Source organism: Engystomops pustulosus, chromosome 7, assembly GCF_040894005.1.
Source record: "Engystomops pustulosus chromosome 7, aEngPut4.maternal, whole genome shotgun sequence".
In the NCBI taxonomy this organism is placed as follows: Eukaryota; Metazoa; Chordata; class Amphibia; order Anura; family Leptodactylidae; genus Engystomops; species Engystomops pustulosus.
The window spans coordinates 166,945,117-166,970,356 of NC_092417.1; the positions used below are offsets into that span (position 1 = coordinate 166,945,117).

At 43.3% G+C, this 25,240-nt stretch overlaps 2 protein-coding genes across 2 annotated transcripts; one reads left to right on the plus strand and one right to left on the minus strand.

Moving 5' to 3' along the window:
- Positions 1–1,759: 1,759 nt before the first annotated feature.
- On the minus strand, positions 1,760–6,935 carry LOC140070269 (embryonic protein UVS.2-like). The gene is made up of 7 exons (XM_072116620.1): positions 6,706–6,935; positions 5,944–6,101; positions 3,913–4,000; positions 3,504–3,631; positions 2,793–2,893; positions 2,418–2,628; positions 1,760–2,270 (listed from the first exon to the last, which is right to left on the minus strand). Exons 1-7 carry the CDS (start codon positions 6,933–6,935, stop codon positions 2,137–2,139), a joined length of 1,050 nt encoding a protein of 349 aa, XP_071972721.1. The 3' UTR covers positions 1,760–2,136.
- A 12,581-nt stretch (positions 6,936–19,516) lies between these two features.
- LOC140070270 (embryonic protein UVS.2-like) lies at positions 19,517–24,411 on the plus strand. The gene is made up of 8 exons (XM_072116621.1): positions 19,517–19,670; positions 20,280–20,361; positions 20,852–20,979; positions 21,577–21,689; positions 23,013–23,226; positions 23,661–23,779; positions 23,889–24,111; positions 24,398–24,411. Exons 1-8 carry the CDS (start codon positions 19,517–19,519, stop codon positions 24,409–24,411), a joined length of 1,047 nt encoding a protein of 348 aa, XP_071972722.1.
- The last annotated feature ends 829 nt before the right edge of the window (positions 24,412–25,240 follow it).

The following is a 25,240-nucleotide window of genomic DNA, read 5'->3' on the forward strand; positions in this document are numbered from 1 at the left end:
GATTTATGACATAAACTGCCAGATGTGATGTCACTGGATTTAAGCGGAATGTAATCACTTCTCATTCTGTAAGGAAACCGTTGGATGGTCCAATCACATCCAAGTTCTTATGACTTCTAGCATGTTTGGAAAATAAAAATCTCCCTGGTTGCTATCCTCCCAAGTTGAATATACATTGAAGTTCCATGTTGTTTCACCTGGTTAGATTTGCCTTCACCGGTGTCCTTGGACAACCCACCACACCCTTAGTCATGTATCTATGGGTCATGTGAGCTGCTGAAAGTTATTGATGGCCATTAGGAAACATTGTTTGGGGACATCCATCAGATGGGTGTGAGACATGGCATAGAGAACCCATTTACTAAAAAATAACCTCAAATATTTCTACTAGATTGGGAGGAGGAGGGCATCGTTCTATGGCTTGCCACAGTTAGAAGAGAGTTTAGATTCACCCTCGCCCCCCAGGTAAGCTTTGTCCCTGAGTCCTTTGAGTGTATAGTTATACCCCTTATCCTAATGGCTACAAGTACAAACAGTCACCACCAATGAGACATCAAAATTTGGGGGTTTTATTGATACTCTGCACAATGACTTGAGAGTCGTCTTCATTGTCCACGCAGGTCTCCAGCCTCGACTCAGACCACTGGAATGAAAAACATCATATCAGTAAATTATATACTTTGTTCATATTTTTTTAGACTTTGATTTCTTCTACCTGAAAACATATAAACATTGAAGGCCTAATTGATAACAATCAAACATGGGACAAGACTTTGGATCTCCACCAATCTACAGTTTCTCCTATAAGCCAATGGTGAGAAGTTTTCTTGCTCCTTGGTTTATCAAACTTACCCCAAGAATACTTGAATTGGAATCCGGTACTTTGCACTGATTTATCGGTGTGAAACTCTAGCTGCACCCAGTTCCCCAGAGACACTAGAGAGGGCACCTGCTTGGGTCCACAAAACTTGGCTGATACTGAGGAGTCAATGCGAGAACCATACTGGATGGAGAGGTAATCATAGATACAGTTTCGGGAAAGCTCCAGGGTAAAAGAGGTAAATCTGAGCTGCACCTTTGGAGGATGAAATTATTAAAAGCTCTGCACACATCATACACTATATACTCTATAACATACTAGGTACAAACATTTGCCATCTATAACAAATTTAGTGCAGCAGTGAAATTATAGGGGAACTCTAATAATTTCTCGATATCTCTGGCAGCTATGTCTATGTCTCATGGTGCACAGCAAGAGGTGTTATCCATAATGCAACCCTCCTAATTGCATAGATTCCCATGGGTCAGGAAAGGCACAGGAGAGGCTACAGACTGTGCCAGCACAGTAGCATGCATGTCACAGGCAACGAGGAAGCTCCAGCCTTCTCAAGGTAGGAGGATTGAGACTGTCGTTAGCAATAGGTTTACATCATCCACAGGAAATTTGATTATTCCAAAACAAAAATGGAATTTCTCCAGCACTCAAAAATGAATAAAATTATAAATAAAGTTCATAGTCATGGTCTAAGATGGTCTTTGGTCCAAAAATGGTCTTTGGATTTGCCAATCCAGATCCGACCCGGCTTCCACTCCCTCTCCGGTGCACCTTCAACAAACAGTCTACTACTTGAAGATCATGGGTTGGTGAGCTGTAATTGCAACTTGTATTTTTGTTTTTTGGGGTTTCTTTTTGCAAATTTGGTTATTCATTGTGTAAGAGTAGTGAAACATAACAAAATTTCCATTACTAGGTATTGCCGGCGCTTATGGCTGCCAAAGGTTACTGCTGCCAGTTCTCCTTGGCAATGAAGCAAGTTTGAAGATGTCCTGGTAAGCTGGACAACTACTGACCTAGGTGTCTGCATGTAAATCTCTGAAAGCCCCTAACCCAACACAAAGGTGCTGATTGTTCTTTGTGTTTCCAACCCTGACTCTTTTAGGACTCCATTTTTGGTTCTTGTTTCTATTCTGCTGATCTCCTAAAGTGACCATGGCTTGATCTGAACTTGAATCTGCACGGTTGGCCTACATCTTGACTTCAGCTTCCCTGACCCTAAGCAGATTTTTACGATTCCTGGTTGAAAACTGGCTATACTACCAATTCAATCAGTAGACCAATCAAGGTTTCAACGTGCATTATCTTATGCTCACCTTGTACCCAGGAGGGGCCACAATGGACCACTTACAGTCCGTAGATGGAAAATACTTGGTGGGAAACCCAGGGGATGTCACTGTTCCATTTCCAGTTGTGAATGTTCCACCACAAACCACTCAAAAGTAAAAGTATAAACCACAGATTAAAAGAGAAGACTTTAATTTGGCCCCATTGATGGTCCAACGCTCAAGGATCTGCACCAGGGTGCTCAGAGCATGATACATCTTCCACCTTGGCCGCAGTGCGGTATTGGGCTATGTACCTGTGTGGTATGAGGCCGAGAAACTTGTCTTCTCCTTGCTCCAGAATTCCACTAACATCAGGCTCCCAGTGGACACCACCAGCGGAGGTTCTCCTTTCCTACATGTTGTATTTAGAAGAACCGGGGATGACTTGCTGGCCCCATCATAAACTGTTATATAGTCAGAAGTGCAGGATGGAGACGTAGTAAATGTATGAAACTGCAAATATACCTAAAACCATGGAAAATAGTCACATGTGATCTGATCTCTTAGGATTTAACGTGATAAAAAACAGAAGCCTTGAAAGTCTTATTGTTAGGAATTACTTGCACTAGACCAGCCTTTCCAGTAGTCCCATAGAAATGAATGACGCCCTGGTTTAGCATGAAATATACCTTGTTCCCTGGAACCCGTATGAGCCATACACAGTCTGGTCTGTTTATAGATACAGAGTCAAAGCTCCCATAAGGCTCACAGAGAAGAGAACTGCAGACATCTGTGACAAGACACAAGGCAAAAAAAACATATAGTGAGATGGTGTATGGAGAAGAAAAGGGGCATAAATACCTCTACAAGGCTCAGTACCAAAGATGGAAGACCCCTTTAAAGGGAACCTGTCCATCAGTTTGGGAACACTTAGCCACCAGCATACTTTAATGCTTGGTTTTGGAGATAATGGAAGGGTGTCAGAGGTCCTATGACTTGGACGTCCCTGGTGCATGCACACTTGTGTCTGGCGAAGGCCAGGTCAGTAGACCAAGATGCACTGAGCATGCTGTGAACATCAAGGACATGCACGACGAAGGTGCATGTAGTCCCCTCCGGCTTCACCGAGTGGATCTTCACCAAGTGGATCTTCCATCATCCAATATAAACAGTTTCGGACTTGCACACCAGTGGATCCAAGGATTCTTAGATGGGCTTAGCCTTCAACCTAACCCAGATTTGCCAAGATATAGCAGAACGTAACCAGATTTAGAATTTGAAGGTTCTTTTAGTTTTCTTAGTTGAATGTGAAGGGTGAGACCCCAGAATAATGATACCTGGTGAACCCAAAGAACCCATTTTACTCCTATAAATTTAACCCATAGTTAGAACTTTGTTACCACATTGATAAAGGCGATTTATCTTCATGATGTCCAGGCTGCTCAGTCCATATCTCTGCCCTATAGGGACAGTGGGGTCAGGCTTTGGCACTATGGTGGGTTGTCCGAGGACACTGGTGAAAGCAAATCTAACCAGACCAAAAATAAAAAGAGGGAGCGTTAATGGATTTTCAAAACACTTTGGATAAATAAGAACTTGGATGAGATTGGTCAGGACACACAACCCCTCGTAATGATAGTAAATCACCTCAGTGTATTAATACAAAATACTCTATAACCCTATAACACCACCATCCCGCGGTCATAATCAGGAAAACCCTGAGCTGATAATGACCTCTGACCCTGTGCCAAAGTACAGTAGATTCAGAATGTATTATCCAAAGAAGTTTGAATTTTATGGTTCACTTACTTCCCATAGTGCATCACAGACATGTAGTCATACTGCAAGGCCAAGTTATTGGTGTCTGGCTGAGACTTCTCAAAGTTGCTTTTGTAGGCTGTGTATATAGAAATATATAGTTACCATGCATAGAAAAAATGATGTTACATCCTGTACCCCAGAGTACTCACTATTCTGCTGCTTGTGCAATCACTGTGTACATACATGACATTACTTATCTTGTACTGATCCTGAGTTACATCCTGTATTATACACCAGAGCTGCACTCACTATTCTGCTGCTGGTGCAGTCACTGTGTACATACATGACATTACTTATCCTGTACTGATCCTGAGTTACATCCTGTATTATACTGCAGAGCTGCACTCACTATTCTGCTGCTGGTGCAGTCACTGTGTACATACATGACATTACTTATCCTGTACTGATCCTGAGTTACATCCTGTATTATACCCCAGAGCTGCACTCACTATTCTGCTGCTGGTGCAGTCACTGTGTACATACATGACATTACTTATCCTGTACTGATCCTGAGTTACATCCTGTATTATACACCAGAGCTGCACTCACTCTTCTGCTACTGGTGCAGTCACTGTGTACATACATGACATTACTTATCCTGTACTGATCCTGAGTTACATCCTGTATTATACTGCAGAGCTGCACTCACTATTCTGCTGCTGGTGCAGTCACTGTGTACATACATGACATTACTTATCCTGTACTGATCCTGAGTTACATCCTGTATTATACCCCAGAGCTGCACTCACTATTCTGCTGCTGGTGCAGTCACTGTGTACATACATGACATTACTTATCCTGTACTGATCCTGAGTTACATCCTGTATTATACACCAGAGCTGCACTCACTATTCTGCTGCTGGTGCAGTCACTGTGTACATACATGACATTACTTATCCTGTACTGATCCTGAGTTACATCCTGTATTATACTCCAGAGATGCACTCACTATTCTACTGGTGCAGTCGCTGTGTACATACATGACATTACATATCCTGTACTGATCCTGAGTCACATCCTGTATTATATCCCAGAGCTGCACTCAGTATTCTGCTGCTGGTGCAGTCACTTTGTACATACATGACATTACTTATCCTGTACTAATCCGGAGTTACATCCTGTATTATACCCCAGAGCTGCACTCACTATTCTGCTGCTGGTGCAGTCACTGTGTACATACATGACATTACTTATCCTGTACTGATCCCGAGTTACATCCTGTATTATACTCCAGAGCTGCACTCACTATTCTGCTTCTCGTGCAGTCACTGTGTACATACATGACATTACTTATCCTGTACTGATCCTGAGTTACATACTGTATTATACCCCAGAGCTGCACTCACTATTCTGCTGCTGGTGCAGTCACTGTGTACATACATGACATTACTTATCCTGTACTGATCCCGAGTTACATCCTGTATTATACTCCAGAGCTGCACTCACTATTCTGCTGCTCGTGCAGTCACTGTGTACATACATGACATTACTTATCCTGTACTGATCCTGAGTTACATCCTGTATTATACCCCAGAGCTGCACTCACTATTCTGCTGCTGGTGCAGTCACTGTGTACATACATGACATTACTTATTTTGTACTGATCCTGAGTTACATCCTGTATTATACTCCAGAGCTGCACTCACTATTCTGCTGCTGGTGCAGTCACTGTGTACATACATGACATTACTTATCCTGTACTGATCCTGAGTTACATCCTGTATTATACTCCAGAGCTGCACTCACTATTCTGCTGCTGGTGCAGTCACTGTATACATACATGACATTACTTATCCTGTACTGATCCTGAGTTACATCCTGTATTATCCTCCGGAGCTGCACTCACTATTCTGCTGCTGGTGCAGGCACTGTACATACATGACATTACTTATCCTGTACTGATCCTGAGTTACATCCTGTATTATACCCCAGAGCTGCACTCACTATTCTGCTGGTGGAGTCACTGCATGTAGAGATAACTTTTTATACTTTTTCTGTATTTACGTGGAGTGTAGTTACCATCTGGTATATATATCCAGTTAATGTCCACATAGAAGTCGCGGTCGCTCCTTGTGTGTTCATGGACAAATCCCAAGACGTGATTGAGTTCATGTTGTACAATCCCTTTGGATACACAGCCCGGGTTGAGTATTGAGAGATCTTGAGGCCCTCCAATCCTGCCCAGATAGGACCAGCATCTGAAGGAGCACCCGTATCGTCAGAGGTCTTTCTGTCTATCTATACAAAATGAAACTTCTAAAATAGAGAAATAGAGAGAAACCGAGAAATAAGCAGAGAACTGGGAGGAATGAGGCCGATGAAGAAGGAAAATAATGAGAGGAGGAATTCTAGAAGACTAATAGAGAGGAGCTATGAAGCACTCACAATTCTTTACATTTTTGGAAATTCACTGACCTATCACAGCATCACATAACCCAGATGAACCACAAGAGATATTACCGATCTGATTGTGGCAAACTATTTCAGAGCCAATTGTGCTCTTTGATATGTTACATGACCACCCTCCAAAAAACGATTTGTGTCGCAAGACATGCACTCACATGCACCGGGAAGAAGAAGGTGAACTCCGTCGGACCTCGGCGCAGCAGCGACACCTGCTGGATATCGGGCGCACGACCTTAGTGAATCCCGGCAGACCCGAATCCTCGTCGGACAACGCAACGCGGGGTAGCGACTGGACTGGGTAAGTAAATATGCCTGTGCTCTGTGGACTCCATAGCTCCATAGGTAGGTCCATACAACCAGTTATTTTGCACTTACCCATCAACTGAGTGGATCTGGATGTAATCTGTTTCTGATTTCCTTTCCACAAAACGAATACAAGTGAGGGAGATGTATTCCTGAAAGGCCGACTGTATGACCGCCAAGTCGGCAGAGGCTAGAAGAGGACGACTAGATATAAGAAGAGTATGCAAACAATATCTCATCTGTTTATCATCTTTCTCATTTAGATCTATCCATTTATATCCATTATGGGGGATATTTATCATACGCTGGTGCTCGTGCGCCAGCGTATGATAGCCCCGCCGCTGCCAATTCGCAGCCACGTATGAAAAGTCGCCGGCAGCAGCGAGTGCGCAGGCGCGGGGACAGTAACGCCCCGCGCCGGCCCACTCCCGTCCGGCAGCGCCCCCCGCTCGGACGGCCGCGCCCCCCCCCCTTCACGCCCCTTCACGCCCCACTGGCGTGAAGGTGGCGGATTGGGGAAAATAATCGCAAAAGCTAGCAATAATCTAGCATTTGCGATTATTTCAGGGCCTCTGCGCCACTGGCGGTGCGCAGAGGTCCTGATAAATATGCCCCTATATATCTGTTTCTATGCATCTAACTCAGATCAGTTTAGGTATCTTTCAATCTCATCTGGATCTATGCGCCCATATGTCCACATCTCCATTTTAATAGGGATAGGACCCATCTAAACTTATCCCCTCTATCCTCAGACTCTATGACACCTTCCAGGGTTACCTCTATTGACATATATGCATCATGGGTACTAGTCCCGAACCATGACTGGTGACCATTATACAGACACCTTTGGATAATTTACTCACAGTAATCAGAGGACAATGTGTAAGGAACAATGACAACTCCAGAGCTGGATTTTGGCCAGAGGCAGTCTTCCCCTGGGCAGATGAGAGCGCTGCGGCTGAGCCGTACAGATATGTCTCCATGGCGCATCATGTTCTTGTTACCTGTACAAGTACAAGAAAGAAAATCTATTATTATGTGTGTCATAAGACTCAAATAAGAAGACCAACTAAGAACTCTAAGGTTCTCCATGGTTCTCCACTCAATCCAGATCATTCTTGACATACATAAAACATGGACTACTTCCCTAAGTGTAGATCTCAATAATTTCATACCATTTGTGGTCTCCATTAGATATTGGTTTGATATGTCCACCTCCCACCTCTCCACCCGACTCACCTGGAGGAAGCTCCTAGATACTTGAGGACACTTTGATTCATTCTCTCTTATTTATCGAATTTTATGCTTATTTTGTTGTGGTGGTGAGTTAACTAGTTTTGGCATTTGGTTTGTTTGTATTACCTTTGTTCTGATTGGCAATGATACTGAAGATATCTTCTTCCATCTCCTCAGCTCCTGCGAAAAGAAGTCAAACAGATAAGGGCGCACTTATGGGTGACTGTAATCCTGCCCTATCCTAGATGATAGGTGACAACTGGTCGATGAACCCTTCCTGCGCCAATGTGAAAACACAAATGGTTCAAAGATAAAATGGTTCAAAACAAGACACAGAAGAACGGTTGTACAAACGTTCCAAAAATGACGTATAGCAAGTACTGGGAAGTGGGCCGACAATCCTCTAATGAGATATCAAAACCCCATGATATTGAACTGGCGCCCTGACATCCAGACTAAGTGGCCTAAGAACAAAGTAATGTGAGTGGAGAAGGCATCTGTCCATCACAGCTAGCTTAACCATCTGCAGGCCAGAATGAAGGCAGCAGGAGACAGACAGGTGTGGTGAAAATCAAGACAGCCAAGAGTGAAGTAAGGCAGTGTTCAGACCAGTGCAGGACAGAATGCAAACTCAGTACAAAATCACTGTGAGCAGTACATCTTCTGCTGCATTATATGGGCAGAGGATGGCGCTAAAGCACAAATGTTCACAGATGTTACAATGTCTTGGCAACTTGGATTTGGAGAAGTCAGCATAAGTCATCATATAGTTATATAGAAATCATACTGAGTATATATAGACACTCTACAAGTCATTGGTCAGACCATACATGCATAATAAGAATTGGCATTGTGGTTGCCCTATTCAAAGATAAAGTTTGCCCCCCCCCCCCAAACTCTACCCTTTGGTGTGACCATTTTTACACCATAATATCCATTACCATATCCATGATGTGGACAACTTCTATCATCAATATAAAACTTCTAGTAAAGTGAGTAAAGTGGGGCTTACCATGTTGGCCGTGTACTCCAACCGAGACCTGCAAACAAAAAAAAACAAAATTATAGCAAGATCCTTTCGTCTTGGTGAAGCCATTGTTGGTAAATTGGCATCTGGTGCCATGCAGTATTATTAGAGCGCTATGTAGTATGCGGGCATGGGTAACATGTAGAGACCTGCTATACTAACCCAGGGCCCAACCCACTGCAGGCATTATATAGGATACATACGGTAACTCCGAGTAGGTTGACACTAAACAATTTACCGGTAGTTATGATGTACCCTATCCATGTCTCACCTGGCAGAGCAGGAACAGGCCGGCTCTCAGAAGATAGGATATGACTGTAAGGTATTTCCCGGCCTCCATCCTGGCAGCAGCGAGCGTCTCCGGATCCTCTGAAGTCTGTTTTACATTAACCTATTTCAGGAGTCTTAACAATAATGCAAGGACTGTACATAATAGCAGCCAATGAGACGACGCCGGGAGCTGAGGACGCAAAGGCTCGTCTTACACATGTGCCATATTACATTCCACATTGTCACCTCAGGGTGTAAGGAACAATCAGGGAACCATTAGGATATATAGCGCAAGGATGGGCACATCTGTACAGGTCATGGATGGTGGAGATCGAAGCTTTAAAGGGAACTTGTTATTAGATTTTACCCCATTAAACGTGCAGCCCCCCTCAGGTAGGGGATGAAATGTCCTTTCTAGAATTCTCACCCATTTACCTAAAAAAAAAAAAAAACAGGTAAAAACATTTACCTGAGATGAGTCAAGGTTAGATACTGCAGGAGAAACATCGTTCTGGTATAATGTTAAAGATAAGAATCACATCTTTTACTTCACATCAGGATTGAGGTTCTGTGATCTACAGAGCCAGAGATACAGTTAAAGGGCACCTACCACCCCGATTCTACCTATAAAGGTAGAAGGGGTGGTAGGTGGATGGATGGGACGTGAGGATAGCCCTTTTTTGGGCTAACCCTCACGTCCCGGGTGTCTTTTAGAAAACTTTATTACATGTATATGCTAATTTTTTTACCTACCAGGTAATCTTCGGCGCGCAGCTCCTGGCAGCTGCGCGCCCTCGTCCGGGCCTTTGGCTGCGCAGCCGCGGCTCCAGGGCGCAGTAGCCGGGGGACTCGGACGAGGGTAGCAGATACCAGGAGCTGCGCGCCGAAGATTACCTGGTAGGCGGAGTAACGCGGCTACTGGGGCGTGGAGTAGCCGCGACTAGTAGCCTCATGTCCGGCTACTCCACGCCCGAGTAGCCGCATAAAAAAATTAGCATATACATGTAATAAAGTTTTCTAAAAGACACCCGGGACGTGAGGATTAGCTCAAAAAAGGGCTATCCTCACGTCCCATCCATCCACCTACCACCCCTTCTACCTTTATAGGTAGAATCGGGGTGGTAGGTTCCCTTTAAAGGGGTTTTCCCACAAACCAAGTTAGGCCCCAACCACAGGATAGGGTCTAAGTTACTGATCAGTGGTAGTCTCAGTGATGAGATCATGAGAACAGGGGGGTCCGATAGGGTCTACGCTCTACAATCTCCGCCAGCTCCATAGAGATTAATTGAACAGCATGGACATGCACGGCCGTCTGCGCTGCTCATCTCGGGGAGCAACGAGGGGTCCAATGAAGGTACCTTGGACCCCATCGATCCCCACGGTCTCGTGCATGATCTATGGAGGTCTTATCACTAATTTTAAAGCTTTATATTTTTTAAAACAAGGGCATAATAAGCTAAATGAAGATTGGATCCTGCCAGAGGGTCACACACCAGTATGTAAGTGTGCTCTGTTTACAATCCTTGATACTAGTGGTAGATTTCCTTTAAAGCACTGTTGGAAATGTGAGCTGCAGATATAAAACCCATGCTCTGGGGGTCCACTTCTTAGACACTTATTATGTATCTTATGGACAAGTGATAAGTACTGGCACCACTACTGCTGGAAAAAGCTGGAGAAAATATCTCACTCTGCAGTGATCCCCATTGTGTGCTGCCCCCTACATAACGCCTCATTGTCTGAGCGTCTGCCTTGTATCAGTAATCAGGTGAAACATCTGGCAGACACTGAGTCTTTATTTCCCATTTATATGACTTTTGGGTCATATACCTCTGAAACATTTAGGGGGTGATTCCATGTCCCCCTGTGAATGAAACTTTTGGTAGTCACTTCTTCTGAAGGTCTCTGTGATCTTACACTTATGGACAGAGTATAACTTACTCTCATGGGGCAATTAATCATAAATAGCATGAAAGTAAGACAGCAAAGCATACACTAAACTACTCAGACAACATACAGCTTACAGACAAGTGATAAGGTCATAGGTGTGGAGATCACCATTATCTATGGTCAGTTTGCCTGTTATAGCATAGTCTCATGTGCTTGGAATACAACTAAAGTCACCTACAACCCCCAAGTGAAATACAATGGCAATGCCCCCTTCTGTAAACCAAGGGCATGACTTGCCCTCTTTTGGGGTAAGACACACTGGGGAAACAAAGGTTGGTCCAGTTGGTCAAGACCTTAGCCCCAGACGTCTGGCTATTTGTAGGCTATTAGTGTCCATTCACAAGGGGTTCATGGAGAATGGGTCAGTTATATCACTTTATGTTAGTTTTTTTGGGACGTGATGGGCACATAAATCACATGACCAGTTACATACTCCTGTATATGAGAGCTTGGAAGATCTGTCTACAAAGAGGTCAACCCTCTTGTTTGGGAGAACCTTAAATGTTTGGTGAGAGTTGACAAGCAAGCACAATATATATTGGGTGGTATTACAACAATAGAGTGTGGTGATGAAGGATCCATAAGGGGGACAATTGTGACCCCCCCCCCCCAAAAAAAAAAAAAGGATTAAGATAGGTTTGATCATGATGGACCAAAAGCGCTTCGGGTGGCCATTGGTGATGTATTTGCACTCCACACTCCACATTGAGTTCTTGTTTTACTTCTTCTATTATCATACAATGTCCTGTAGATATATCTCTGTAGGGTTACAAAGAAGAATGAATCAATGAAAGGCGCTGTCAGAGGTCGCAGTGAAGGGTGGAGGCTCAGGAATATCTCATAGGACTTATGTATTGCTTCAGGCAACATAAAAATACATGAGAGTAACAATGGCAAAACCCTGTAACTAGAACACAACCAATGTCCTTGTAGAGACATTTCTGTACAGCCAGAACATCTCTAGATCGTGTTACCATCAGACCTGCAAAATAAACGGAAAGCAAGAAAATTCTCAGCTTCTCAGTTTCCTGCTTTTTTGAGGAACAGTCCAGTTTAGAAGACATATAGTTATACACCCTATTGTATATAAGGGAGCGACCAGAACATAACATGAACATAGAAATGCGATGAGCGACCCGCACAATATATGAATATAAAGGTGCGACAAGCACATTGGGGCACATTGACTTACCCGGTCCTGTCACGATCCCGAGGTGCGTTGTCCGACGAGGATGAAGTCCAGCGTGATTCATTAAGATCGTGCGTCTGATATCCACCAGGTGTCGCTTCCCTGCTCAGGTCCGCCGGAGTTCACCTTCTTCTTCCCGGTGTCCTAAGTGCATGTCTTGCGACACAATTTGAATTTTAAATACGAATCAGTCGGGTTGTCCGACGGCCACGCCCCCCGATTTGTGTCGCATGAAAGTCGGCATGATTGCGCCAAAATCCGATTGCGTGCACCAAAAACCCCTGTTAAATGCGGCGCAAATTGGAAATAGTTGGGAAACCCGATGGAAATGCGGTGTGCGGACCCTTAGTAAATGTGCCCCATTATATGATACAGAGATGCGACCAGAACATTACATGCATATAGAGGAGCGACCAGCACATTACAAAAATAAAAAGGAGAGACCAGAACTTAACATAAATATAGAGATGTGACCGGCACATTACTTGAATATTAAGGTGCGACCTGCACATTAACTGAAAATAGAGGTGTGACCTGCACATTACATGAATATAGAGGTGCGACCTGCACATTACATGAATATAGAGGTGCGACCTGCACATTACATGAATATAAAGGTGCAACCTGCACATGAAAATAGTTGTGTAACCAGCATATTACATATAGAGGTGCGACCAGAACCTCACATAGGACTCCCTGCCCCCCCCTCCATTCACAGTACATAGGATCACCTGCCCCTTCCCCACTCACAATACACAGGATTACAACCGTTCACTGCATGTGAGCATGAACTTAGGCCGCACTCCAGTCCTGCACTGCTCTGCTGGATTCTCCTGTAGTCGGAGTGCAGTAAGTGCAGGATAATACAGCAGCAGGTGCCGGAGAGTAAGGAAAATATTGGGGACCAGTGACCTCCTGTTACGTCAGGCAGTGCAGCCTCATCTTTACAAAGGTGACTTTCACATTGTCCGTATTTTGCATCAGTATTTGTAAACTAAAACCAGAATTGGGTCCAAGGCACAGAAGACCTGCAGACACCTTTGTAATTTGTGAGGTCCACTTCTGATTTTGGCTTTCAAATACTGATGTGGAATACTGATCAAATACTCACTGTGTGAAAGTGGCTTATAGGACACAAGGTTTGCCGCACTCCTGATCAACTTAAGGTGTGTCTTAAAGTCCTGGGGGTAGGTGAATACTTCTAACCAGGCATTTAAGCGGTTTTCTGGTTAGTCCAGAAGGAAACACCCTGTACAAGAATCATATATGGGCACCCTACATTTCAAAGAGCACCCACCCATCAGCCTTTCTAACAATCCACCAGCAATAACATCTTTGTCTGCTTCTGGTTTTAACCAAAACCAGTTGGATAGGATTGAAGTTCCTCACCACATGTGATAGGTCAGGCCAAACCACGATGATGGAACCCAGATCAGAGAGTTACATCAATACTACATGACTTAGGGTGAAGGAGGAATTTAGAATTTTTGAACTATCCAAATTTTTTTCCTAATCTCAGGAGTTGTCCTCCATTGTCCTTCTGCTTTTGTGTGGGTCTTATCCCCAATATTGACTGTCTTACTGGTGTCTCTGAGTCGTCTCCCTTAGAAGTGTAAATAATCATTGACGCCTCATTGTATGACTGATCTTTGATGTGAATTGACCCCAGGATTGTAGATAGGGTGTGATTACCTGTCCAAGTCTCCAGGGATTGGATATCCCCATTATCTGGATGCATATATACTGTCTACATGGTCATTTTATCAACTAAGTAACCTGGAGGAGCCATGGAGTATATCCTCATACTACTAGTTTCTGCAGCTGGATGGGGCCTAGGATATGCTTCGCCGTTGAGGGTAGGTAGACATCAAGTAGGGCAATGATTCTGCTCCCTGCCCTTGCTTTGTATCTGAAGACCCTAACCAAGGGGAGAGGGACCAGCCTGTGTGACCTCCTTAAGAATTGAACACAACGGGCACACGCTACCTATAGTGGAGTGAGGACTCAAACTAGAATAGTCCTTAGACATTAGGTCTTCTTGGTCTTAAAAAAGACGAAAAATATGGAATTTGTGCTTCAATGTTATGTTCCGTAAAGCCTGACCACTTATGGTGCTAGATCTGTTTTCTGGAAGAATTGTTTTAGATACTTTATAACCTTTTGTAAATTATTTTTTTCTAGAGTCCGAATTCTTCTCCAAAATTGAGTGAGTACAATGTTATTTTATGATTCTATAGATTATATTTTGTGGATAGTTCTGAATCCGATTGGTGGATGGGACCACCAATATTAGACGTCCATCACAGCACCTAAAGACTAAGCAGATTAGACCTGAGTAATGTTGGCCATACTATAAGAGGTTTTCCATTTAAAACATGACCCCCTATGCACATTATATGGGATAACATGTTGATAAGTTGGGTCACTGACCTCTGGAACCTCCATTGATCACAAGAACAAGGGTTCTAGAATGATGAATATAGCAGCAGATCATTGAGAATATTTGACATTGTTAACCAGCTACTGCAACCAATAACAATCATGGGACCCTCGTTCTTGTGATTGGTCTTGGCACCAGAGGTCGGACCCCATCCAACCCATATAGTGATCTTGACCCTTATTTTCTATCAAACACAACTTTAAAGAGGTTTTCCAGGACAATGATACTAACAGCACACCCAAGCTATCTGATGCTGATCACTTACCCTTTGTTTAGGTTATCAATTTTATTGTCCTAAAAAGCCCCTCTAACCTCCTAAACAGTTGAGAGGCCACCACACACAATGGGGGAGAACTTTCACCACATTAGGGCACATCTTTCATGTCTTTTCTTTTGTGACTTTTTATAGTTGGCCTTCTTTATGCTACGTATCTTTCCAAATTTGCCGTTGTGATACTTTTATTTTTCTTTATTTGTCTCTGTTTTGTCGGTCTTTTAATTTTTTGCAACTTTTTAGGTACATTTATAGAACTAAGCATGGGGTCAGTTGTACTTCGTTCTGCACCTAAAATCTCTTTCCTTTAAGCCCCTAACATACTTGCAAAAATGCGCCCAAAAAGTCACAAATTTTTTTTTTAAAAACCTGCAAAATATAGGTACATGTCCCTCATTGTCTGGTTTCTTGTACTGCTGTTTGAGACATTTTGGTCTCAACTAAGACCAAAAAGTCCTAACAGGGACCAAAAAGTCTCAAGAAACCTACAGTATGAGGTGGTGATAAATCTCCACCACTGTATTATTAGTAAATCCGGGGAATTAAAGGAAATTATCCAAGATAAAAAAAAAATCTTGGTCTCTTATATGTAACTTAGTATTAGAGCTCGATTCCTATTACAGAAAGCACAATTATAGTCACATAGTTGATATCCTCGGTTCTTCTCTTTGTGCCTCCATGGCTTAAAGGAAACCTACCATTTAGAATGGCAGGGGTAAGCTGTAAGTACCGAGCACCAGCTCAGGGTGAGCTGGTGCCGGTACTTACTTTCGTTAGTGTTATAAACCGCGGTATCGCGGTTTTAACACTTTTTAAACTTTAGAGCAGGAGAGGCTTCGGCGCTGCGCGCGACCGCGTACGCGCAACATCTCCGCACGCAGCGCCGAAGCCTCTTCTGCTCTAAAGTTTAAAAAGTGTTAAAACCGCGATACCGCGGTTTATAACACTAACAAAAGTAAGTACCGGAACAGCTTACCCCTACCATTCTAAGTGGTAGGTTTCCTTTAATCCCTCTCCCCTGGTAGATGTCTTCTTAAATGACCACTGACTTCTTCAGGAGGGTTAAAACACATGTTCGAGAATCCAGGACTGTGTGTTGGCCAGATTTTTCACGACACTCTATTGTTTGGTGCTGTTGATACCGCAGGGAAAAAGGGACTCTTTGCATCATATATTACTATGATGATTTAAGCTCCGCCCAGGCACACGGTGGAGGATTCACGGAACTAACGTATAGTCATATTTTGGATGACAAATTGAATAAGCTTCAACACAAGAGTGGCGCTGTTTATGGAAAAATAAGACAACCCCATGTCTCTAATCTTTAAAAATTCTTTGAACTTTCCTTTCTACAAATTTATTCTTCATTTATATCTTGGTCCTCAGGCTCAATGTTTCTCGTCAACTCATTTGTCTTGTAATTTCTTTTATTTCTAGCATCCGCGGCAAAGGAGAACCAGAAAACCATATCGGACATTATACTCTCTGCCAATAAACGTAAGATGCTTCGAGAGCCTTCCCCTAAGACTTTGCTGTTGTGGTCCCTATTGTTGTACATGACATTGGGATCATGGTTTCTCTCTGTATAATGGATTGTACCGCACAGTTTTTCCTCATAGGAGACAAAAATGTCTATTACAGTTACTACTAATAATGGCTGTTCCTGTAACAGGGTTATAAATAAGGAGCTCACCACTTAGCCTCCCTGACTGTATATTTATTCTCTAGAGAATATAGATAGACAGTAATGACAAGTCACCACCAGAAAACATGTTCCTATCTCTGAATGATCATGCAATGCTATGCTGAGGCATCATGGGACTTTTAGCAGTAATGTTTTTGTTTTCTTTGTTTTTAGTCAAAGTAGGGGCTGTAGTGCAAAAAGTAAATGTAGTTTGTATAAAAGAAGCGCAGAGTGTAATATACTGCCCATTGGGAATGTAGGGATGAAAAGATGGGTTTCCTCTGGACATCTTCTTTACGTTGTTATTGTTTCATATGGTGAGATGAGGCTACCGGGCTGGTTTAATGGGGATTCATCCCTTATGAGGTCCCATTGTATCTACCACAAGGATGCCAATGGCCTGATGGATCTATCTGCACACTTGGGTAAACCTCCATTGACCATGTGTGCCAAAAATTATAGGACCTGCTCCAGCAGTAAACCCTAATATTGAGGGGGGGGGGGGGGGCACAACACTACCCCCTGTCATAAATATAAAGTGGCTCCATCCTATGGGTTGACTCGTATTCCCCCAGCTCACTTACCCTTTGTACATTATAGATGTGGTCAGGCCTTTGAGAGGAGGAGATATGGCTGTACGGCTAGGACGTAGTGCAAGAATATGTGAAGACTGCAAATGGGACATGGAGAATGGAGTCGTCACTGTGCCTTTTGTCATCTCCTCTGAATATGGTAAGTATGGGAGTCATTATTTGGAGGGGGTACTCTACATATAGGAAGATCCACTGCCCCTGGGGGCATTACGGATGAGAGTTGACACAACACTTAAATAAATTGTAGGGGGGTGTACTGCTGTAGCAAATGCTTTTCGTCCCCTGAGAATTCCAATACTGGTCTTCCTGGATGTTTCAGTAAGTGTTACAAGTTCGAGGTGTGTCCCTACTCAGTGTGGTACGGTCAGTACTGATTGGACATGGTCAAACTGTGTTAGGACACACCACCAGCCGGTAACACCCACTTGTCTATTTTGTTTAAAGAGAACAATTGAACAAAAGTTACAAAATTGGAAAAGGGCATAACATTCTGATCAGTCTGCGTCCAACCAGTCTGAATCCCCACAATTAAAATTTGGGCTAATTCCTAGCCACTTTATTTAATGTCTCTGCGCCACAACCTTACTGTAGAGAATGAATGGACGCACAATTAAACTATCTCTATTAAAGGGAACCTACCACCCCGATACTACCTATAAAGGTAGAACGGGTGGTAGGTGGATGGATGGGACGTGAGGATAGCCCTTTTATTGGGCTAATCCTCACATCCCGGGCATCTTTTAGAAAACTTTATTGCAGGCATATGTAAATTTTTTTATGCGGCTACTGGGGCATGGAGTAGCCGGACATGAGGCTACAAGTCGCGCAACTCCACGCCCCAGTAGCCTCTGTACTCCGCCTACCATTTCATCTTCGGCGCGCAGCTACTCGTTCCTCGTCCGAGTCCCCCGGCATCTGCGGCCTTCTGCACATGCGCAGTAGCTCCTGCCCCAGAGCCGCGGCCGTGCGGCCTGCGTTCTGTGCGCCGAAGATGAAATGGTAGGCGGAGTAACGTGGCTCCTGGGGCGTGGAGTAGCTGCGTCTTGTAGCCTCATGTCCGGCTACTCCACGCCCCATTAGCCGCATAAAAAAATTTACATATTAAAGTTTTCTAAAAGATAGTGAGGATTAGCCCCAAAAAAAAGGGCTATCCTCATGTCCCATTCATCCACCTACCACCCGATCTACCTTTATAGGTAGAATCGTGGTGGTAGGTGCCCTTTAACTTAGGGGAATGGGACCCCCATTCTTGTAATTGGTGGTGGTCCCAGAAGTCTGTCCCCAACAGATTAAAATGTTACCCTCTACCCTGTGGAAATAGGATAAGAATTAAACTTGGGTAGAGCGGAGTCCTAAATTTAGGACCCTTATTCATATCCACAGTTGCAATGTTTTGTTAAAATTGGGGGAACCGTCTATAAGCCAAATTTGCCAGGTTGTATCATGTACATTGGTTGATTTAAAATTTGCCATCTCTCTTTCCAGCTGCTTCAGACACCAAATTAATCAGATCGGCTTTGGCAGAGTTTTCTTCGATGACTTGTGTACAATTTGTTGACAGAGTTTCCGAGACAAATTTCATCAGTATAGAAAACCGAACAGGGTAGGTCAACGCCTTCTGCTTACTCATGTAGGATAAAAAATCCCCCCTCGATGGCCCTCAAGACCAAATCATGAAGACCAAAAATCCATGTAGAGGCAATGGTTGACTATAGTCTAAACTTGCTTTATGTAGAGGAAAAGCGAGTATTAGCTGGATGTAGGTTTCAGATTTGCCAATAACTATATCTCCCGACCCCTCCATATAGAGGCACTCTCCTTGGCTTGGTTGAGGGTATTCCCAATGTCTACTGCGACATGTCACTTATCTCCCCTGAGAACAAAAGGATTGTTGAAATCCAACATGGCCAACCTCAAATTACATAAGATGATTGACCAATCTTATCAAAACTGACAGGGATTGAACTACATTCATATAGTTGGTATGGCCAATCCCGTACTTGTTCCTGCCACAAATGTCCAATGGATACAGGCCGGTCCCTGTTCGGCAGATAGTTGTTGGTCTCCATGTTGACTCATAGATGGGAACACTGAGCCCGTGGTCCACTTAGAGGAATTTCAAGTGCGGAATGATGTCTTACTAGGGCTTATAAATAGAGGTGACTTTTAGAAGAATCATTATTTTTGGTGTGTAGGTGCTGGTCGTACATTGGAAGGAGTATGGCTGCACAAACATTAAGCCTGCAGACTCCGAAGTGTATGTCGTATGGAGTGGTCCAGCACGAGACGATGCACGCTCTCAGCTTCTTCCATGAACACAGTAGGATGGACAGAGACAAATACGTGGACATAATGTGGCAGTACATCTCCCCCCGTGAGTATATTTCTCTATACAAACAGAATGTACATAGCTGACAAAGCCATGAAGAGTCCTACAGACCCATGGAAGCTGTGCATGTAACTTTATGTTACACGTCTACCAGCTCCCAAGTCACCACAAATCATCGTGTAGGACACCTCATAAGCTTTCCAGACATTTCCTTCCTGTTTCTCAATAATATGTTGTTTTAGAGATGACTTGGTTTTTATAGTTACTTCAATGAGCTTCTTGGTGCATCTACCCCTAGTGCCCCTCGTGCACCCAGAGGTTCATTTGTATCAAGACTAAAAAAAAAACTCTGATGTGACCCAAAATAGAATTGTCTCAAAAGTGAGAGATGGCTGGGAAACAATAAAGGTACTCTAGGCCTTGAGCAGGTCATCTCATGATACACCTACCTAGACATGTCCAGCCAGGAATGAAGGTAAGGATGGACATATCTGCACATACCATAACGTTGATAGATCACATCTCTGGAGAATATATATAAAAATATCATCTCAAAAACTGTCCACTTTGGACGGTTTCCTTGTCCTTTGGTGTGTCCTTTGGTGTGTCGTTCTGTCCTGGTGGTTAACTCTCAACTTTTTGTTTTCTTTATAGAAAATCAGGGAGATTTCATAGTGGAAAATGGCCAAACTATGGACATTCCTTATAACTATAACTCAATCATGCATTATAGCCGGTAAGTAATGTTTGAAGGGTCTTGGAGGGGAACGGGGAAGAAGCTACTTTCGGTTTTGAGCATGTAAGCTCCGTGTTCACAGGACCTGCTTTGGCCAATGAGTTGTTTCTTCAAACCTGGGGACAACGAAAGAAGTGATCTCCCATGATCAATGGAAGTGACGTCCAGTGGTCTGAGGAGGACACTCAATGACCAAAGCAGTTTCCGTGGACCCCTTGGAACTTCTGACCAGGTTCAGTGCCCATAGCCCATATGTTTTCATTTCCACCCCTACCCCTTCCCTGGATTTCCAGATTCTTGGGAAACCCCTTCAAGTAGTATGTCTTCATAGGTTCATATAATGTTTTTACTGAAGATTGTTGTATTATGGATAAACATCATCAAGTTGCTGTTGCTAGACTTAAGATTCTTGGGCCCACCAAGGGCCCACTCTCCATAAACTTCTAGGAAATATACCTCATGTATCCTTCATTTTACCTTTATCCTATAGCAATACGTTCAGTAACACCAGTGGAATGCCATCCATTGTACCCAAACCAGACCCTTCAGTGTTTATTGGGCAACGAAACGGACTCAGCGCCCTGGATGTCGTCATGATCAACAGATTTTATGATTGCAGTAAGATATTACTACATCTCTGACAACCCCTTGTGATATTCCTTGTCTAAGCAATCCCCTGATATTAACCCTTTAACCACCAAATGGAGATCTGAACTACCAGTCAGGAGCCACCAATTTGTTAGCTTAGGAGTGGTCTCAATTTAGTACCAGCTGTGCAGAGACGTAGTCACAATACATGTCCTTTGATGTTCGGGCAGAGGAAGAACAGATTTAGTAAGGTTAACCAGGATGAGGCTCGATATCAAAAAAGAAGATGTGCATTTTGCATGAACCTTAATGCTCAGGAACCTTCCCATACGGAGAAGGTGCCTTAGACCTAGGTTCTTTTATATTAGTGTTCATGCCTCCTGACTCTCCTTTGACAGATGATGTCAGAAGAGAAACAAATGATTTATATAGAGTTTCATTCCCCAAATATTTGTTCTCCATAGCATCTTGCACCCTGCTTATTCTGAACACTTGCACACGTTACATACATCCCTTAATGTATACGTGTACTTCCAGGGAAGAGAATATGATCAGTTTTGGTAAGCACCTGAGAAGTTTTCATTATAAGTTCTTGTCATATGATCTAATTTTTCCCCATCTTGATAGATCTGTGCAGGACTAAGATATTGGGGACATCTGGAAGCTTCTCATCAAGCGATGCATCACCCTCAAAGGCCAATGACAACTGTCTGTGGCTTATTCATGTGGTTTCCTTCAAGGTAAGTTTCTCATCTCTACTTCAATGTCTTATTTTACAGTCTATACTGATGTTCACGGAGGGACAAATGTTATTCAGTCCCTCTTATGTCTTCAAAATCACCAGCAGGACTGGCCGTGTTTTAGTAGCTGTGATGATCCCATAGAAATAATGGGGCAGCCGCTTGGATATGTACAGAGCTGCCTGTTCTGCCAAGTAGATTGGCCAAGTGGTGGTTGTCCGCCCCCCATGAACTGCACATATATTGAGCATATCCATTTATTAGGATGTAATAGTAACTTTCTTACTGGATGTGGGCCCTTTACAGTCCATAACTAGTTGAATCAACTCTCTGACTAGTCAGACTTGTTACACTTCGAGCCCTGATCTCTTAGTGTTGGTCCTACTCACGCTTCTTACACAGCCTCCTCTCGACAAGCTGGGGTCTTGCCTTGGCCCTAGGTTACTTGAATGTCCACATAACACAGAATACCCCTCACCAAACCACTTTAGGTCTCCATCTCTCCCTTGGGGGTCTCCAGTATGGACCATGGTCAAAAACTCTACTCCCAGGCCCTCTTTGAGGTCCTATGTCTGGTAGCAGGCCTCTAGGAGATGTATCTCCAACACTTTTCACCTTCTCACTGGTAGGGGGCATCCCTCTCTAAATATAGTAACCTCCACTGTGACCCATTTCCATGCGGCTAAGGCCTAAACTAATTTCGCAGTGCCTTGGGTTTTTGGCCAGTCACCGGATGCGCATGCCGGGCCTACTAGGGTCACCCTAATTATTCTTACCCAGATAAAGTTTCATTGTAGTCATCGGTGGATGGAGGGGGCCATGCAGTAATTTCTGCATACAAGCCACCTCCGTGATAACCACTCCCATATCAGTGGTATGAGTGAATGTGGGTGTTCATGGCACATCCCTTCAGCCACTGATATGGCACTGGTTATCGTGGAGGGGCATGAATACAGAAATGGCTGCATGGCCCTCTCCATCCGCTTGTAGCTTCCAGAACATGGGACATCATAGGACTCATGTGACCACGTGATTCATGGTTCCTAGTAGCTCCACAGAAACTTTTTTTAGGGTAAATATAATGGGTGACCTTATTAGGTTTTCATAATTCCATTCTTATTCTATGCCTTAACATACATAAAGATGGCCGTACACACACATAGCGCTTTGGGTGTAAACCTGTCTAAAACCATCATACCGGACACTGACTTAGGGGTATGCTGGACGTATTTCGTTGACTCACAAAATTATAAGATGTTCCTTTAAATTTTTAAATTTAACCCCAAAATTTTGTATGTGCCCTCCTGTTTTCTCATTTTACAGGTTTACCTCCAGTTAAACTTCTTCACCCCCTCGTCAGACGACTGTTCCGATCACATCATTGTGTACGATGGAGTCAACAAGACGAGTCCAGTTTTGGTGAACATCAGCCTTAACCAACCGCCTCCTGTATTGATATCTTCAGGAGTATTCATGCTGGTGGAGTATATCGCCGATAAGTCCTGCTCCAACAGCTTCAGTGCATCCTATAGGACAGGTACTGGTCCAGTTATATACATCCCGGGTCTACAATAGTTACAGTAGTTTATGCACTGTAAGGTTCAGGTTTAATAGAGGATTGTAGCTTATCCAAATAAAATTGGAGGTGTGTCCTCACACTGCTGTGCTCTTAGCTCTTTGCATTGCGCTGCTCTGCAGCCCCTCCCCTCTCCATTGAGTGACTGCTGTAGTATTTAACCAGAAGCCTTAAAGGATTTTCCATGTTATCTTGCAGTGCCCTAAGGCCGCACTTACACCTCGAGCACTGGATCTGATTGTAGTTTCTCCAATTGAAATTGGAGGTGTGTCCTCACACTGCTGTGCTCTTAGCTCATTGCATAACACTGCTTTGTAGCCCCACCCCTCTCCATTGAGTGACTGCTGTAGTATTTAACCAGAAGCCTTAAAAGGATTTTCCATGTTATCTTGCAGTGTCCTTTGGCCGCACTTACACCTCGAGCACTGGATCTGTGTTGTCCCAAAAACACCCAAGCAACTACCCCAACAATATCAAAGATACTTCCATCATCATAGCTCCCCCTGGGTATAAGGTGAGTACATTACACTACAGATATTAACAATTTTCAATGTTACAACCCCAAAAAAGGGGACGAGTCTTACCTACTGCCTGCAATTCATGAAAGTCTTGATTTTTTCCAGGTGTCCTTGACCTTCGCACTCATTGACCTCGAGCTTTCTCCAGATTGTGCCAACGACTACTTGGTGCTTAGAGATGGTGGAAACACAAATTCACCCATCATCGGGAAATACTGCGGCCAGAAAAACAAATTTCGCTTACTATCCAGTGAACGAATGGTGTTATTCCAGTTCTCTAGCAACAGCTCGATCAGCAGGCAGGGATATAGGGCAAATTATAGTTTTGGTAAGTTTATATTTTTATGTCAAAAGGAGTAACAAAAGAGACAGCGCTACACCTACCCACAGGCTGTTTGGGGTATTGCAGCTCAGATTTAGTCACTGCACATCTTTAGGGGATCTCTTTATCGATCACCTATCCAATATCAGAATGGGGGAGACCTAACAACATGTTCGCCTGTTGGAAGTGGTTATGGCGCCTCAATATAGATATGACTACAACCAGACAACATATTATACTATATTTATTCTGGTAATTGTTGCTCACTTGTTTCTTTTCTGTTTTTTTCCAGTGCTATCAAAATGAGGACTAGTAATGAATCAACATCGATGACATGTGAATATTTCCAAAAATGCTTCTGGATTAAAAGGGACTGAAGATGAAAAGTTGTCCGGTTTATGTGGACTACAAATACTTGGATTATTCAGGATTATAATTTTGGATTATAAAAAAATTCCCTCTTTTATTTTCAATTTTTTAAAAATAACTTTTTATATAAAATAATAAAATTTCCGCAGCCTGTAGCCACCACTAGAGGGCGCTTAGTGGGTGATTGCATACAGTTTTATTCCTGAACTCTGTTATGAACCAGTTTGCAATAACATTTTCTGTTGTCCCTAGTGGTGACCCCAGGTTTATACATCACCCAAATGGAGTCTGAATTATTTTTATTATTATTAAAGTTACATTCTGGTTCATTGTATATCTGGAAGTTCCATTTATAAAACCTCAAAAGTAAAAATATCAATGTGTATGACACTTCCCAGGCAAATATTTCCCATTTCCCAGTAATGAGTTATTTTAGAAAAAAACATTTTTAAAATTTTAGAAAAATATGCATCTCAGTGCACTGGGGGCGGGGCAGTGCCTGCTGGTGCACATGTTTACTTCTAACTATGCTGCACATCTCTACACATCACTTCCTCTTTGACACAGTCATGAACATTCCCCATAGAAGAAGGTGTGGAAAGAAGAGAACAAGTGCACCAGCAGGCCCCGCCCCTAGTGCACTGAAAACCTAATTTGCATAAAGATAAAAATTTCAAGAGTAGAACAAGGCGATATATACCATCCCATAAAGATAAGGATGGATTGGAGGGGTAGGGGCCATTGTCTATGGGTAAAGGTCCATGAA

What these genes read in the sequence shown, in the direction of transcription:
- LOC140070270 (XM_072116621.1), top strand. Translation starts at nt 19,517, where the DNA reads ATGGCTGCACAAACATTAAGCCTGCAGACTCCGAAGTGTATGTCGTAT. An exon ending in TTCATGTGGTTTCCTTCAAG is followed by an intron (nt 21,690 to 23,012) that starts GTAAGTTTCTCA and finishes CTCATTTTACAG; the next exon opens with GTTTACCTCCAGTTAAACTT. An exon ending in TAGCTCCCCCTGGGTATAAG is followed by an intron (nt 23,780 to 23,888) that starts GTGAGTACATTA and finishes GATTTTTTCCAG; the next exon opens with GTGTCCTTGACCTTCGCACT.
- LOC140070269 (XM_072116620.1), bottom strand. Translation starts at nt 6,935, where the DNA reads ATGATAAATATCCCCCATAATGGATATAAATGGATAGATCTAAATGAG. An exon ending in CTGGATATATATACCAGATG is followed by an intron (nt 4,001 to 5,943) that starts GTAACTACACTC and finishes CTATATACACAG; the next exon opens with CCTACAAAAGCAACTTTGAG. An exon ending in TCTGTGATGCACTATGGGAA is followed by an intron (nt 3,632 to 3,912) that starts GTAAGTGAACCA and finishes TGGTCTGGTTAG; the next exon opens with ATTTGCTTTCACCAGTGTCC.